The sequence below is a fragment of the Cryptomeria japonica genome, chromosome 2, assembly GCF_030272615.1.
Source record: "Cryptomeria japonica chromosome 2, Sugi_1.0, whole genome shotgun sequence".
In the NCBI taxonomy this organism is placed as follows: Eukaryota; Viridiplantae; Streptophyta; class Pinopsida; order Cupressales; family Cupressaceae; genus Cryptomeria; species Cryptomeria japonica.
In genome coordinates, this window is record NC_081406.1 from 543834700 (window position 1) to 543851684 (window position 16985).

Below are 16985 nucleotides of genomic sequence, written 5' to 3' on the forward strand. Positions count from 1 at the left end.
CCCCATCCACCTAAATACCTTATAATATCATATCCCTAGTTACACAACAACTCCTGCAAGGAAAGCTTCCTATTCAACTTCATTCTTTGACCTATAACTGAAAAATAGTCATCCCCCATAAATGAAGCTGCCTCTAGCTAGACCTGGGTTAGCATTTGAGGCACCATCATAATTTAATCTGACAAAACCCTCATATGGAGGGCACTTATTGCTTTCTTTTTGCTTCTCCTTATTCTTTCTGGTATTACACTTACAAAGAATGTTGCCTATTATCCCTTGAACATGGGTTATCACCTAGGTCCTTATTTATACTAGTTAATTTACTTTCCAAATCATCCAGCATATTTCCAACAAAGGCCTTTTTCCTCTTTGCTTCTTCCTCAAAAATAGTTTGGCCTTGCTCACCTTGCATGACAGAATCAGGTTACTGCATTATTTGGGTGAATTGGGATTGCTGGGTGTTTTTATCTCATTCACCTTGTTCCCTACCTTGATTGATTCACTCAGGGGATTAATTCCCATTTAACGAAGCTTTCAGTTTTTACAATTTTCACAGCCGTTGTTAACTAGAGAGGGTCAGCAAGAATAACCTAATATTTTGTAAACGAGGAAGAATAATGTATTTTATGTGGACTCTCTGTCTATTCCACAATATTCTTTGTGTCATTTATTTTTGCTCTTGACTTTTGGACCTTCACACCATTTTCCTTAGAGAGATAGATCTGACTTCAATAGGAACATTTGGTTTTTTCATAATTTTTGGGCAGCCTTTCCTTTGATGTTTGTCACATTTGCATAGAAAACACACATTAAGTCCTCCCCATTGGCAGATTTCACATCATATAACCATGTTTTCAAGTTGAGAACACATTATCTCAGAGATGGAATTCTCATGGTTTAAGCAGGACTCCTAACATTTCTCTGTGGTAAAGTTGACCTAGTGTTTTCAAGTTGGAAGCATTAGTTATGAGAGCTATAGTTGATGTGAGATATATTTTATTTGCAGCCCCGTAGGGACTGAATTGACAAGAATTTCACAAGGAGTGAGTTCAGGGTTCAATGGAATTGCTTTGAAGACTGACTTCCCTGTATTCCAAAAGGCTTTGTTCAACACTTTTTGCATGTTGGAATATTTGAAGAAAACAATACACAACTCCTGTTTCACTATTTTGCAAAAGGAAATTGTATGAAGCCATTGTCTCACCCTAGACGTTAGCCATCCAATCTTTAGAAAACCTTCTAGATGGTAGGATAGTTTTATCTAAGCACATAAAGAAGATAGCAATGTTCCTGAGACATTGTTCTTCCTTTTTAACTACTAGTCTTCCATGGTAGGATTAGGTTTAATGACAAGCATTTTGGGGCAAGGAGATTTGTTACCAATTTCAATTCTTCCATTGTTGGGACTTGGGACTACTTTTCTTGATGTTGTCGCTGATCTCTCCATTATAGCAATAAGCAATAGTTCACTACAAATTTGGCTATCTCAGGCAGTAGGGTCATTTTGTCTGACTGCATAGCATTCCTGTAAGTTTTTTTTTCTAGCTTCCAGATTATGACTATTCTCTTTCTTGCTATCACCATTAATATTGATATGGCTGTGCAACTTGGTATCTTTATTGATGTGTTAGCTCTTCAGAATTTTTCCATCTGGTACTTCACATCATATCTCACACCCACAAAATTTTGATATGCTAATTAAATTGCTTTTAATTTGGCTCAAGCAGGGGGAATGGATGGAAAGGGGGATGGTACCACCAATGTAGCCACTCAAATCTTTAAGTTAAAACAATTTAATGCACTCAACAGGCCGGCATGGGAAGGCAATAACCTGCCAACGTCTAACTACCAATTCAAAAATTGAAAAAAAGACTATGACCATCTTGCTACATTAGAACAAAGCTGAAATGAAATTAACATGAAATACTACCAAAACAAAAAACCATCCAAAAATCGTAACAATGTAACACAAAAAGCGCAAAGGAGATTTGTAAATGTGAATTGCAGGTTGGCAAAGAGAACTAATTGGATTCAACATAGTAGAAAGCGAAGCTCCAATAGCAATAATGGAGGATGATTACTTTTTGTCCTCCCCAAACACCAAAGCTCCAGAGCACCACCTTCACCTCCACCTGTGTTAATTATTTTAAAACTGTGCTATATTTAATGTTTTAAAAAATGGGTTTGATTATGATACCCACATGTAGTAATCTTTTGAAATAAAATGGACCCTACAAATTGAGTACCTGTTTCAATTTCCTTCATTTATGGCAATGAGCATAATATATGTTTTGTTAAAGGCCCAGGCAGCTGTAATGTCCCAGTCTAGAATTTCTGGAAATATTAAATATATGATTTTTTTGTATTTACTATTTTGCTAATATTTTTTTGAAACCAAATGAAATAGATTAGCAATTGGAAAATTCAAAATAGTGCTCCAAATTCTCAACAATTTCTCAAGCGACCTTTATAATTGGATCTTTTTTATTGTCTATTATTGGAATTAAATTACAGCAAAACAAGAGCTAATTTATAAACCCTATATAGTCAATTTTCATACAATGAATTGGCAATTATGACAGTCCCAAGGACAAACTGCAAGTTGTGATGGTAGCCTTCGCCAGTGCTGTGCCAAAAGGTATATCACAATGACAATGTGGCGGCTAGAAGTGTGATAGGCATCTAATGTCCGTGACTTTCTGAATGCACATGAACTGAAATAAAGTATGTAAACAGAGTGACAGTGTAATGTCCCTCCCTTAGGCATCTCAGACTTTAGCGGAGGTTGGCCTACTATTAGGGTCTGGTAGGTTAGCCTTGTGGTTTGGGACAGGACCCAACCGGAGGTTGTGGAGCTCAGCAGGGAGCTTTACATCCCTTTCAGATCGGAGTTTTGGGGTTGAATCCATGATTAAAATTGAAATATTAAAGTTGGCCTTAAGGGAATCGTAAAAAGTGAATAGTAATAGAGAAACATAAGAGGAATAGTGAAAAGTTTCCCCCCATCCTAGTAACTTAAGTTGTTTTTAAAAAGGGGCCAAGTTCACAATGAGGAGTTAGACCCTCAATGTTATTTTATGATTTTTAGGCCAAATAGTAATTTCAAAATGGATCAAACTTTCTTGGAGAGGATAAAAAGGCATTTTGTCTATTATTTGGATTCATTCTTATGACTTCATTTTGGAGAGCAGCAGCAAACTTGTGGGTTTGAACAGCTTGGAGTTTCCAAGAACGCAAACTTCTAGAAGAATTTGGAGATTCGGACGAAGACCCATCTCTCTTGGTGACAAGTTTCAGCATTATCCAACTTCAGTGTGTAGTTGGCAGCATTATTTGGGATTCTAATTGCAGAGTTATCAGCTTGAGGGCAGATCCTCTTCAACTAATTGCAGATCAGACCTTCTAGAGGTCACTACAACTTATTTCCAGCATTATCTGAGCCAGCCATTCCATCTTGGAAATAAGGGCATCAAACACTAGGTTGTATTTGGGTTTTTTAGATAATATTGGAGCTGATCTTCATATTCAATTAGCTGGAAATTTGTATCAGACCTATATGCACATCTAATGGTATGTACATCGGCCATTTAAGTGAAAGAAAATAATTTTATTTGTTCTTCTTTGTGTGGTATGCATTATTCTATTTTGTATCAGCAGTTTCTTTCATTTAGCATTCAAAAATCATTCAAAAAACACTCAAAAACCAAACAAAAACAAGAAAATCAGTCAAACCCCTTTTACCATATGCTGGCCAAAGACTTTTTCAGAAAACAAACAATTGCAAAAACATCAGAGTTTGGATCAGATCTGGTAAAGATTGGATTGGGGATCTTTCAGACAGCCCCAAGCTCAGTTATCTGCTGTGATCACCATGGATGGCTGGAAATGAGTGGAAATACTGAGTCATCTTTTGCAGCAATGATATTTCTCTTATATGACTGCTATCTCATTGTATAACCAGATGTTTTTGCAGTTGTAGTGTCGTAAATTGTACGCACTTGCTAGGGTGGTACAATTTCACACCTAGTTTAGCACCCGCCTTGGCGCATTTTGTATTTTGCATTGCATTTCCCCTTTAGCATTTAATTAATTAAATTAATTAGGTCTAAGGTCCTATTTTATCATTTCCTACATCATAAAGTTGGGCCCTTTTATTAAAGTGTGCCCTTTTCATTTTATTCCTCCAATACATCATTTAATCAAAAACCCTGATTAGGTCCTATTTTGAACTTGGGGGCTTAATTTCGGGGGTCAAAACATCTCGAAATCACCTGTAACTTCGGGATTCTCTCTAAAATCATCATATCCGACAGTCCTGAAAATTTGGTGAAAAGTTGTCGGGACCATGGCGCCCGGAGTGCAACATGGTCCCGGACATTTTTCCCGAAATTTTAGGAGCGCGATCCAATCATAAAATAAAGCTTAACCCCAAGAAATTGGCGGGATATTCAATCTCTAGGTCGGCCAAAATACGAATTTACGATCTAGGGTTTCCTACATAAGAACTCTCTTTCTTCATTTGAAAGGATCGGATTTTTGGTTTTGAGGAACTTCATATGCAGTGAAAGAGCAGATCTTTGAAGACTTCAACAACATTCAAACATCCATTCATCAAGCATTCATCAATTTCATTCATTCATGTAGGGCTTTGAAGACATTGAAGAGCAATAGGAGATTACTGATTGAAGATTGGCTTGTACCCCTCCCTTGAGGGTTGGGTATGATTTCATGTTGTTTTCATGTCTTTGCATAAGCTTCAATATATCATTTATTCATGCTTTAGATCACTTTGCATCTTGATTTAGAGCATTTACATTATCATTTACAAGCAATTAGGGTTTACTTTCTAGGTTGCTCTAGTTTGCTTTCTTGCATTTTAGGACCTTGCACACACACTAGGTCTGCACACACAATACATTTTACAATACAACTTGGCTATTCGTGGAGGTGGAAATCACCGAAGCGGGGGTTTGACTAAGGCAAAACCCTATATAGCCGCCCAAACACCTTTTCAGATATAAGTGCAGGTTTCGGGACTCGGACGACGCCGCAAGTTGCAGATCCGGGAGAAGCAGACAGAGACAGAATAACACACCAAGTTTCAGCCCAGAAGACCAGGACAGGGGCGTGGAGCGCCCTGGTCCTGCCAGGACAGGGGCGCTGGGCGCCCTGGTCCTCCTGACAGACAGCATTTTCAGCATTTTTGACAGCTTTTCCAGAGTGCAAAAACAGCAGTTTCCGGAGCAGTTTCAGGGGCAGAATCAGGACAGTGGCGCCCGCGCCCCCGTCCTGAACATTTTCAGTCAGATTTTAACTCCGGGTACGCATTTGCATTCTTGTCTTGTCCTTGTGTTTACAGCTTTCCATTGTTTAAGTTCAATTCTGCAATCTTGTTATTAGTTCATACTTGCACTTTGGGTTAGGGATTGAGCTTGCATCATTTCATCTTTCAATTACAACAAAGGAATAGAAATCCTAATAGGTAGCCCGTGGCTCTCTCTTCCACAAAAAGAAGTAGCCAATTGTGTGATACCTCTAGGCTCTTTCGTATTCCACAAATGTGTGATTGAAAGTGAGATTAGGGCATGTTTGCTTAGTTTCACTTTTTCCCCCACACAACAGTGGTATATGATCCAGGCTGCGACCTTATGCTACTTTGTGTAGCTAATAACATCTTAATGTAGTGCCGTGATGTACTCCTGGAATCTCATGACCAGGGTATGAACTGTTGGTTGTAATTAGGGCTGGCGGATTCCAATTGCCTTGGGCAACATTGGAATCCGCCTCCTTAATATAGGGCCTGGCCCAATACCTTTCGGTGCACTCAAAAGGTTCCATGCTTCACTCAAACCCACTCGCCTCCTTGATAGGGCCGACCCTATCTCACTTCACCTAAAAAGAAATTAAAATAAATAAAAGATCTAAATGCAAAGAAGGCCGACATAAATAAAAAGGAATATGACTCATATAAAGATGGCGTATACTTCTCAATATATTCATTCAGTTTTTATGCACATGCAAAACATATTTGGTGAAGGCGAAATTATTAGAAGGGAAAACTGTTAACAGCGAACTCCAATAGAAGGTAGCAGATCTTGAAATAGGAGGCAGCGAACTTCACCAGATGGCAGCAGATCTGTAATAGAAGACAGCAAACCTATTTAGCAGCAGATTTCCAATTGAAGTGAGTGAACCCTTGAAGGACTTCATTGAAGGACTGTAATCTACTCAAGGTGCTGTTACCCTTGTTACACTCAGAAATTCCAATGAGAAGGACTGCAAATCATAACCTCATCAGCAACCTAATTGTGAAATCTTCTATCTCTTATTTGTGACTGCAACCTCTATGCTCCAGATAAGTGTGTAATATTCAGTTTATAATCATAATCAGATCTGAGGATCCTTTGGCTGGGTTTTTCCTCCTAGGAGGTTTTCCCAGGGTAACTGTGTTTTGTCCTTGTGCATTTCATTTCATTTCATGCTTAAGTCTGGAAAACTATAAGTTAATTAACCTAGTTTAATCTAATTCTGATTTTTTCTGAGTTTATACAATCTGAAAGTACTAAGTTTAACATGAACCTCTTCATAACTGCTGTGATCTCCTTATTTGCTGTCTACAGCTAGTGCACATAGCTATCCTGGGCTGCTGAAGTGACTGGCATTAGAAGATAATGATGTTGGTGCACCAATTGTGGTTTTGGATATGCAGATTTGCCACAAATAATCAATATATGATCACCTTCAAAGTTTGATACGGTCTCCTATGATAATGGTGCTCTCAGTTAAAATATATGCAGAAATAATGGCAACTAGCAACCAAAATGTATGCCACATTAAATCAACCGATGGTATGGATGGGGACATCTATTCAATGTGGGGCTTAGGATTACAAATGAAAATGATGATAAAGAGCGCTCAGCAACTCTAAAGTCAGCAGTGAAACCCTTTTAAATTCCGAACAACAAATTTGCTTGCAAATCAAATTCTCCAATCTGGAAATTTGACACAAACTCTCCAAAATTCAGCCCCAATGGAACCCCTTTGTAAGGATGCTCTAGACGGAAATGAGGGTTTTTGTCTCCAGTTCAAAAGTGAAGTCCAAGAGGGTTTTTGTATTCCATGACCTCTGAAGAGTCAAGGGTTCTCACCCTCTCTTGTGAATTTGAACATGAATGCTTCAAAGGGAAAAATTGCAAATGAAACCAAGTGCCACCATTTTAAACCTCTCCATAAATGGGCGCTTGGATTAAAATTTCCCTCCAAAGTATATAAAAATACTTTCTATAATTAAGTTTTTTAAAATGCTTTTGAAAATTAATTATAATAATATTATTAAGCTGCCCCTTGAATATAAAATTACCAGGCCTAACTCAAAGTAATATTATCAATTCTTTAGCTCTGAAAAGGGGACATGACAATAGGCACCCTTTAATGCTCTCGAGTCTTTACCATTAACCTTTCTTAGGACTGATCTGAATCTTCATGTCAGTTTCCTGTTACTATGGCCATTCTTTTGATAAGATAATTTCTTTTATAAAATTATTGACATGTCATTTTTCTTTTATAAAAGCAATCTCATGTGATATGCTATTTTTCCGAGCTCGAAGCTTTTCATCAGCTGCAAGAGCTATGGTGTAGAAAACATGTCAATTTATCTATGTGATTCTAAAGTAAAGAAGTATTTGTTGAATGCCGAATGTTTTTCTTTGAGCTATTAGCAAAGGCCACTCGATTTGTAGTTAATTCAAAATAATTTAAGATCCAATCAATGAGGGTGGAATTCTGGTGTGCCTGTCAAAATGGTTGAAGTTACTGATTGAAGCTGGACGTAGCTTTTCTTGAATACCAATTGGAAATACAGTTATTTTCTTGAACATATTGGGTATGCTTGTCTCCAATAACTGATGCATATGAATTGGTCCTAAGGATTTGTTGAACAAAGTCTAGCCCTTAGAGATTCATTAACCCAATAAAAGGAGTAGCTTTGATTGCAGGATATGTTATGTGTTAAACTAAAAAAGTCACATTTATATTAAGCTAATTTGTTTACCTTGGGAAAAACATCCAGATAGTGATGGTCAATGATCCTTGTAGAAATACCCGAGTTATGTTCCGCACTAGAGGTTTTATTATCTGCACTCCAACAAATGTGTTTATGATAGGACAAGTCAATGTTTTCCTCGGAGTAAATGGATATATGGAAAAGGATATGGAACAATAGGAATCGATCCTCCTCTACTTAAGCACCTGACTAAAAAAACTAAAAATATCTGACAAAGAGATGAGAACTGAGAACATAGCCAGCTTCTAAATCAAGGGATTTACGAATTTCATCTGTCAGAAATAATCTGTGAGAGTGAGTAGTATGTGGCATTAACTTAGTTTGTGCGGTGCGTGATTTGTTTGATCACTTGTATCTGTTGATCTATTGTGAAGTTTTAATTTTGACTACCAAAATGCAGACTGTTTGGTATGGTTTTCAAGATACTATTTTCTCTCTTCTGTTATCTAAAGCATTTCAGAATGCCAGGTTTATAGTATCTCCTCTGGTTTATGCAGAACATACTGGGGCTATTCTTTTGAGCAGCTTGCCACACAAGATCCTAATGAAGGTGAAAGTAAAGATTCACACATAGTAGATGCAAATGTTGAGTACTGTGCTGTATTACGAACAAAACTGGGTGCTCATCGCATTATTATGGGTGCTGAAATGGACTGCTATGATAAGAGTAGCAAGGATGGCAGAAAGTACTACATTGAACTGAAAACTAGCCGTGAGGTGTGTGTAAGGTCTGAACTTCATGATTTATTGTGAAAACTTCGTGCGTGTAAGTCTTTGACAAATGAATTACATTTGAATGATATTTGTTATAGACTTCTAAATTTTCTTCAAGGTGCACTGATAGAAGCAGTTATATACATGCACTTAGTTGCTTTTTAGTTCCATGCTCTCATTCAATTACTTGGCCTTACGAATATTCTTTGTATGTTGTTTTGTTAAGCTCATATTTAACTGCTCCAGTTTGCTAATTTTGCCTCATGATTGTAATTACAGCAGATGTATGTTTATTGACATTCACTGAAGCATTTTTTATCTTTTACAGTTGGAAAACCGAACTGTAGAACGCTTTGAGAAGCAGAAACTGTTGAAATACTGGGTAAGACTGATACATGGGATTTGACATGTGAACTTTTGCAAATGGTTTTGATTATTTGGTTAGGTAATTTTAAACAAAAATGTGGTTTCTATGCTTAGTTTGAGGCAATCCTTTTATACAATCATGGCAAAAAGATCAAGTTAATATGCTTATAGCTTTACAAGAGACAGATAATGGGTACATATTTTCCCTTGGAATTTGTTTGTGCTAATACACTACATATGATTGGAAAAAGGAACAGTAGTTCTATGCTTTGTTTATGGGAGTTTCTTTTTCCAAATATTTCCAAGAAACCAACAAAGGTTGCCTCTTAAAATGTTGAGCCAGATTTTGAATATAATTATGAAGTTTTCTTTCCTAAGAATCTTGGGTAAAGGGTTTTAATTATTGTTCGACAGAGACACATCTCCCCCCAAAATCATTACATTTTTGTCATGGGGAGGTCCTTCGGACACGGACATTGCTGGGACATTGTGGGATTTGGAGAGTATGTCCACCCCCTCTGCCTAGGCATCCCCAAGATGAAAAGTTGCAAAACATAATTTTTTTATTTAAAAATTAAAATGTTTTTTTTGAAATGTGTGCCTCAAGCCTTCACACCCAAACCCTAAACACATGCAAAAAACTTGCAAGTAGGCATCTAAGCCAAAGTCCAACTCACAACAAAATTGAAAGTTGCAATGGCAAGCTTTGAGAGTGAAAAAAATGCAAGGTACTAGGATTGAGGAATAGTGAGAGGAAGATTGACACCAATCCACTATTGAATCAAAGCTAAGTTATCGGTTTGGGTACGGATTCGCGGATTTCGCAACATTTTTTTTTTCTTGGGTACAGGAACGGGTACGTCCTCACACACACACACACACACACATATATATACATACATATATTATATATATGTTCAAACATCAAAATTATAAAATATAATTATATAGTTCATGGTTGAACTACTCGCGACTCGGCTCGACTCGCCAAGCCCCTGAAAAAAAAACTCGGCGAAAACTCGGGAAAACTTCGGAAAAACTCGGCGAAAAACTCGGCAACGTAAAAACACGCTTAATTTTAATAAAAAATGCATTTTTTTTGCAAAATTTAATGAGAAGATGCATCCAATGAGTCAATAAATGATAACGCAAAAGAAACAAGCTGATTCTAGATATATTTAAATGCAAAGTGTCTACAAAATCGCATCCTCATGAGAAATGCTGATGGCTGGAAGCAAAATAGTAAATAGTTTTTGTAAAACCAAAAGTAAATACAACTTCCTCTTCCCAGCTCTAGCTAAAACTACTTTCAAACTTTCATCATATTTGAAATTTCATCATTCATACTCATAGTTTCAAACTTTCATCATTCATACTCATAGTTTCAAACTTTCAACTCTAAAATGTATAATACCAGGATTTCTTCAATGCTAATTATGTTGTTATATGGAGCCTAATCAAACTCGGAGGTTAAATTTTCCCTACTTCCATCAACGCAATTTCCCCCTATATTTTTTGACGGGGGTTTGGGGGCAGGGCCCCAAGTTGGGGTCAAGGGGCATCGGCGAAGGATCCTGAAATTTGACTAAGTCTGGAAAATTGAAGAATCCTCCAAAAACTAGATTTTGCATTATAACTCCTGGAGGTTCGAAACCACTCTCAAACATCCTGACAGTATATATGGAATATAACTTAAAGTATAAGTACTTATACTTAAATGTTATATTCCATATATGAATCCTGACGGATAGACCAAAAAACTCGGCGATTACTTGAGGGCATAGTGGGCTCTCAGCGTGGCCCTTCCAAGTGAGTTTCCCCCTTCTCAGCCCAAAACCATATAGAAAAACAAATAATGCATGTATTTTTGGCCGTTTTCTGCTGTTATGCTAACCTAGGCGAGTTTTTCTTTAAAACTCGCCGAGTTTTTGACAAAAACTCGCCAAAAACTCGGCGAGTTTTCCTGGCGAGTAGAAGTCATTACTACTCGCCAGGTCCAAAAACTCGGCGAGTTTTTGTCACTCGCCGAGTTTTCGGCGAGTGTGCCATCTATGATAGTTTATAAACTATCACTACCATTATTGATTATTACAATGATACAATCCATACAAAAATGAAATATACAATGTGACTTTCCATACATAAATGATAAATTTATAATTGCCATTACCAATGATATTCATATATCTCAAATGTAATCAGTGATAACAAAAGTCTAATATCATGTTAAAAAAATATTAAAAAAAGTGCTTTTTATTGTTTTTCGTGTTTTAATGACCCGTGGTCCCCGTTTTTGGGAACTCATGGGCCTGGGTTTTCCTGGATCCACCCAGGTTCTCCCAGGGTTCCACCCGGGTCCTGCCCAGGTGGATGGGTTCTCCGTGGCAGGACTGGGTGGAACCCAGGGAGAACTCGGGGAGAACTAGGACCGGGCAAGAACTAGGATCCGGACCCAGCCTAAAATGCCAAGAACCGGTATCTTAGAATCAAAGGATTCAAAGCAGCATTCAAGCTCAAGGTAGGCTTCCTTAAGGATTTTAATTTTTTTATTTCCATGGTTCAATTTAGTAACTAATTAGTCATAACAAATTTAAGCTGACAAATTTTAAAATTAGTGATTAACTTATAGAGGTTTATATGTTACATTGTTGCAAATTTAAATTTAAATTCATTATTTTAGTTTACAAATCAATACTGAATTTTTTTTTTAATTTTTTAATTTTATGAGAGCAATACTTTATTTGTTAGATGTTCAATTTTTGTTTAATTAGGATTTTAACTTTTGTGTATCCTCTCCTTCTACACTTCGTCCAATCTGAAGTAAAAAAAAAGAAAAGTGAAATCCTTGTTTGAGATAGGTTAAGAACAAGGATTCCTATTTGTGTATCCTCTGCTTCTACACTTTGTGTGGCTTGAAGTAAGAAAAACAAACAGAAAATCCTTGTGTCTTAATTCCTTGCATTGTGCATGATTTGCATTTGAATTTTTAAATTATAAACTTATAAACTTTATAGAGTGAGGATGTGGTTAGGCCTTAAGAGGTTGAAAGAGTGGAAATTGAATCTGACTATGCACCTAACGAAATTAGAAAAGAAGATAGGGATGAAGCCACTAGTTCCATTGGGAGTGGAAATGTTGGTTGTGCTTCCAAAATGCTACTGTTGGAATGCACCCTTTGGAGGATTAGCATGGCAACTCTCCTTGCAACTGCAACAATGGAAACAATTCAAGGCTTTGGGTTACCTGTAAATTGGAGTGAATCTCTAGAGAGTGCCGGTTTCCCTAGTAATCACCTAAAACTAACTGCTGCTGCGAAGAAAAAGGATAGAATTTAGTCTGAAACTAAAAAAAGGAGGTGATAAACTAGAAATTCAGTGACTTGCATTTACTGAACAATGTGATTGAAGAACCAATATGCCTTACACAACTCAAACTTAACATATTTCTGCGTAAGTTTTGCGTGGAAAGGTTTAACATTCATGAGAACATTCAGAATTAAATCTTTCACTATTAGAACTTGCATAAGCTTAATAATACAGACTATGACCTGCATAGAATATGCACTACCATATAAGGCAGAGAGAATGCAACAACAATTCAAGGAAGAACAAATTTATCAGAAGAAAAGATCAATCATTGCAGAGAACTGCACAAAATACAACTTATGGGAAGGTAGAAATGGCTCTTTATTGATCAAGAAGGCATTACATAGCAAAATAAAAGTCTGTACAATAAAATTGGCTCTTAGAGAGACTCTGCTCAATGTGATAATCAAAAGTGTTTCAGAACCCCTTTACAATGAAAACAATTCCTCTTTTAAAGAGCAAGGATGAGATTGCATGTCTGGGAAGGAGAGGTGCGCTTGGAGTTTGACAAATGGTGGAGTGAAAGCAACCACACGTCACAACTAGAAGTTATCACAAAATCATGTTTTGGGCTCAACATTGTGGTCAAACTGATTTTTTTTTTGATCCATCTCATGCAATTGATACTTCCTTGTTAGTGTGAAATCAGCATGAAAAATGCATGAAATGGTGCATTGCATGCTCAAACATCGTCCGGCCATGTGTTCAGTACTTTGTCACCCATATGGAATTGAATATTACTCCAATTGCCGCGAAAATGATGCCATTTTGGGCTTCCATTGGCGATTTGGTGCTTGTTGTTGGGAATAATCGTTATGTTATGTTGTCGTCGGTAATTATGGGTTACGACAGTCAGTTAGTCTTCCTGAAGGGCAGTTGGACGCGGCGGTTGGTCGCACCCCTTTGGGTATTATATATTGCATACCTTTCCTTCGAAGTAGGATCATCATAGTCGTATCTGGGTGTAATGTTATAAGCACTTGATGTACATGGATTGTTGAATTAATACAGGGATTGGTTCTTAAATATATTCTCATTATGTTTTGTGCATTTACTTTCTGCATTTAATCGTTTACCCATATGTGGCAAACATCTGGCGCCGTTGCCTAGACATACTCGGGAAAGGAGCGGATGGCGTACAGACACGATGGGCCTACGACGGAGGAGACACTGCAACGAGGGAATTCTCAATCTTGCTTCAGGTGGCCATCGAGACCTACGTCCGAAGAGAGGCCACAGAGGCTGATGTCCCAACAATGTTGTGTGGACCGCACTGGAAGTTAGCCCCGCAACGAATCGATTGATGAACCACCTAGCCCGGTTGCTTGCACAGGCATCACTGGCACAACAAACTCGCCTGGAGGAGATTGCCTGTGAGGAGCGGTGCCAACAGGTCCTCCAACAGTACGAAGAAAACAGTCGTCGTTGGGAAGCAGAGCGTGATGGTAAGAGGCCAAGGGGAAATTGAACCTTGAACCTCTAGGAGGAATAAAGAACATTCTATATTATAATAATGGTGTCATACTATTGACACAAATTGTATCCATGGGATGAATTAATAAAGAAGTGTTCTATTTTTATGTGTTGTTGCTATTTATGATGTATAGGAATTAATGCCCAACTTATTAAATAAGGACATAAATAAGAAGGCACAAAGTGAGGAGTGGGAGGCCGCTCAGAGGGCCTTGATTTTGGAACAACAAGTAGAACGTAGATAGAGGCTGAGGCAACTTGCTGAAGGACAACTTGCCGAAGGGTTGCTCGAAGCGAACCAAGGATGTGTCATGGGGGGTGCAGTTGCCGAAGGAGAGTTTTATGCGTCGCCAGAACATCGTAGGGTGAGAAGCCATGAAGATTTTTTGGAGGAAACTAGGCTACGAAGAAATCTGGTCGAAGATACCTGGGATCAGTTCAAGAACTTATCCCTTACGCCGCGCACGGAGGACCATCGAAGGGAGCGAACAGAGGATGAGGGTGAGAACGAGGGAGAGGGCAACCGTACGACCGTAGGTGCGGAGGAGGCACAGGCACACGACAGATAGGACCCCCTCTTGGGTCCCATCACACCAAGCACGCGGGTACAAAACACTGTACCCCCATTCACTCAAATAGGAAACACCACCGGCGCAGGAGGGAGTGGCACGGGTGCACGACAAACACAACCACCTCTGGGGACACGACCCCCATCAATGGCCAACAGGCAGAAGCTGCCGAAATTCATCGGCGACGGGAAGGAGGATCTCGTAAGGCATTGCAGAAATTGCGAAACCATATGGGTGACAATGGTGTCACGAACCAGGACGAATGGATGACGTAATTCCCAGTGACATTACGGGGAGTTGCCATCGACTGGTACTCGGATATTGATAAAACTACAGTGGCCACATGGGACACACTGCGGAAAGCCTTCAAGAAGGAGTTCTGCCTACTCCGGGATGATAATGAAATAGCGACAGAGATATACAGTACGAAACAAGGACAAAAGGAATCAGTTCGTGCCTACGGAAGGCACCTAAAGGAGCTAATTGGGAAAATGGAGAGTTAGCCGGCTGACGGACTCAAGAAGAGGTGGTTCGTAGAAGGCCTAAAACCCAGCTTGAAGAAGAAAATGAAGATAGTCCCTCCTTCGTCATACGAAGATGCATACAATAGGGCTATGGACTTAGAAAGTGAATACAAAACGTCCAAGAAAAAGGGGAAGTCCTCCTTCAAGGAAAATGACTCTTCCTCTGATGAGAGTGGTAACGAGGAGTCGAAAAAGAAAGTGACGGCCCTGCAGAGGGACATGGTGTGTATGATGAAGGTATTTAAAGCAATGAAAGGCTCTACTAGCCGGATTGAAGGAGACGTGTGGTGCACAGACTGCAAGGAGAAAGGACATGCGAAGGGTACATGCCCGAAGAAGGCCTTTTGCGAAATTTGCCAAGTAATGGGACACTCCATCAAGGAGTGCCCATACAATATGAAGATCTGAAATACGCAAGTGCTGTTCACTGAGCAGGCCACAACATCCGCACCAACGGGTACGACCCAACAAACCAACAGAACGGCTTCATCTGGAGGTTACCAGGACAACAAATGCGGCGGTGGAAGGAATACCAACAATAACAATAACCGAAGCCGTGTCCAGTATGACGCTAAGGGCCGACCAATGATCCAATGTAGGGCCTGCAATCAGTGGGGGCACTTCGCCCGGGATTGCATGAAGGAAGCCACCCCTGTGTCCAGTATGACGCCAAGGGCTGACCAATGATCCAATGTAGGGCCTTCAATCAGTGGGGGCACTTCGCCCGGGATTGCATGAACGAAGCCACCCCTCAGCACCTCTGTCGATGGTGTGGGCCAGGCGACCATGAGGATGCAAATTGCTCGAAGCCAGGAGTAAACCTTTTGAACATCGAACCCACGAAGGCAGAAGTGTTGGCAATCACAAGGGCACAGGCCAAAAAGGCTACATACCCAGATCCTCGCACGGAGACTGAGAGAGTGTGGGAAGCAAGGGTTGAGATCACAAAGGAAATGGCGGCACAAGGACAAAACAACCACGAGGTCACAAGCCCGTCACAGACGAGGGGAGAAGAGAGAATCCTACGACAAATATTGTAAATAGAGGTACTCGTGAAGATTCAAGACCTCCTTGAAACCATGCCGCAGTTGAAAACGGCTATCTTAAATTCTGTACCCACACAAGCCAAAACGAGGGAGGTTGTAAGCCCCACAGTCGACCCTATGTTGTTAGTAGTCAACAACGGACGCCACCCGACGGTGGTAGAAATGGGCATCCTGGGGACTACCTTGACGGACACCATTGTGGATGGAGGGTCAAGAGTAAATATGCTTCCAGAAGAGACATGGAAAAAATTGGGAAAGCCTACGTCGTGGCCCCCCACATTCAACCTCCTAGGGGCAGAGCAACACGGGATTAAACCCCTCGGTACCCTCATGGGCCAGCAGGTGATGATTGGCACGCAACCATTAGTGCTAGATTTTGTAGTGATTCCATTGAAGTAGAAAGGGTACAACGCCATTCTCGGACGTGGGTGGCTCATTGCAGCAAAGGCGAATCATAACTGGAAGCAGAATACTCTTTCCTTGGAAAGCGTGGGGAGGAAGTACGTGATCGATCTCTGTACGCAGATGGTAAGCGAGGAGTTGGCATCCTCCTCCGACTCGGAATCTGAGAGAGACCAGTTGGGTGAGGATGGAGACGGACGTCGTATGGAGTCCAGTGACGGAGGGGTGTTAGAATTGGAAGCATGCTCGGGGGATGACGGGGACTCCTTGAATGGCCTCTTCCACTGGCAAATGGAGGATTATGAATTGTTTACACCCTCGTGCAATGTATTGAGTATCGAGGAAGAACCAGATATATTTCCTCCAGAATATGGAGAGTACAAGGAAGGGGAGGCCTGTGTGAATGAAACTCCCGCACACCAGTTGTCGAAGGGCGCACCTATTAAATACCAAGAAGCCAATTT

General features: G+C 39.7%; 1 protein-coding gene across 2 annotated transcripts in view; it reads left to right on the plus strand.

Annotated features, from left to right (window-relative positions):
- Nucleotides 1-16985, plus strand: part of LOC131052321 (NAD-capped RNA hydrolase DXO1) — a 222787-nt gene that overhangs the window by 82071 nt on the left and 123731 nt on the right. For both annotated transcript variants that reach the window (XM_057986955.2, XM_057986954.2), the window contains exons 8-9: nt 8560-8779; nt 9105-9158. In XM_057986955.2, the coding sequence (XP_057842938.2) occupies nt 8560-8779; nt 9105-9158 (274 nt within the window). The remainder of the gene's footprint in view (nt 1-8559; nt 8780-9104; nt 9159-16985) is intronic.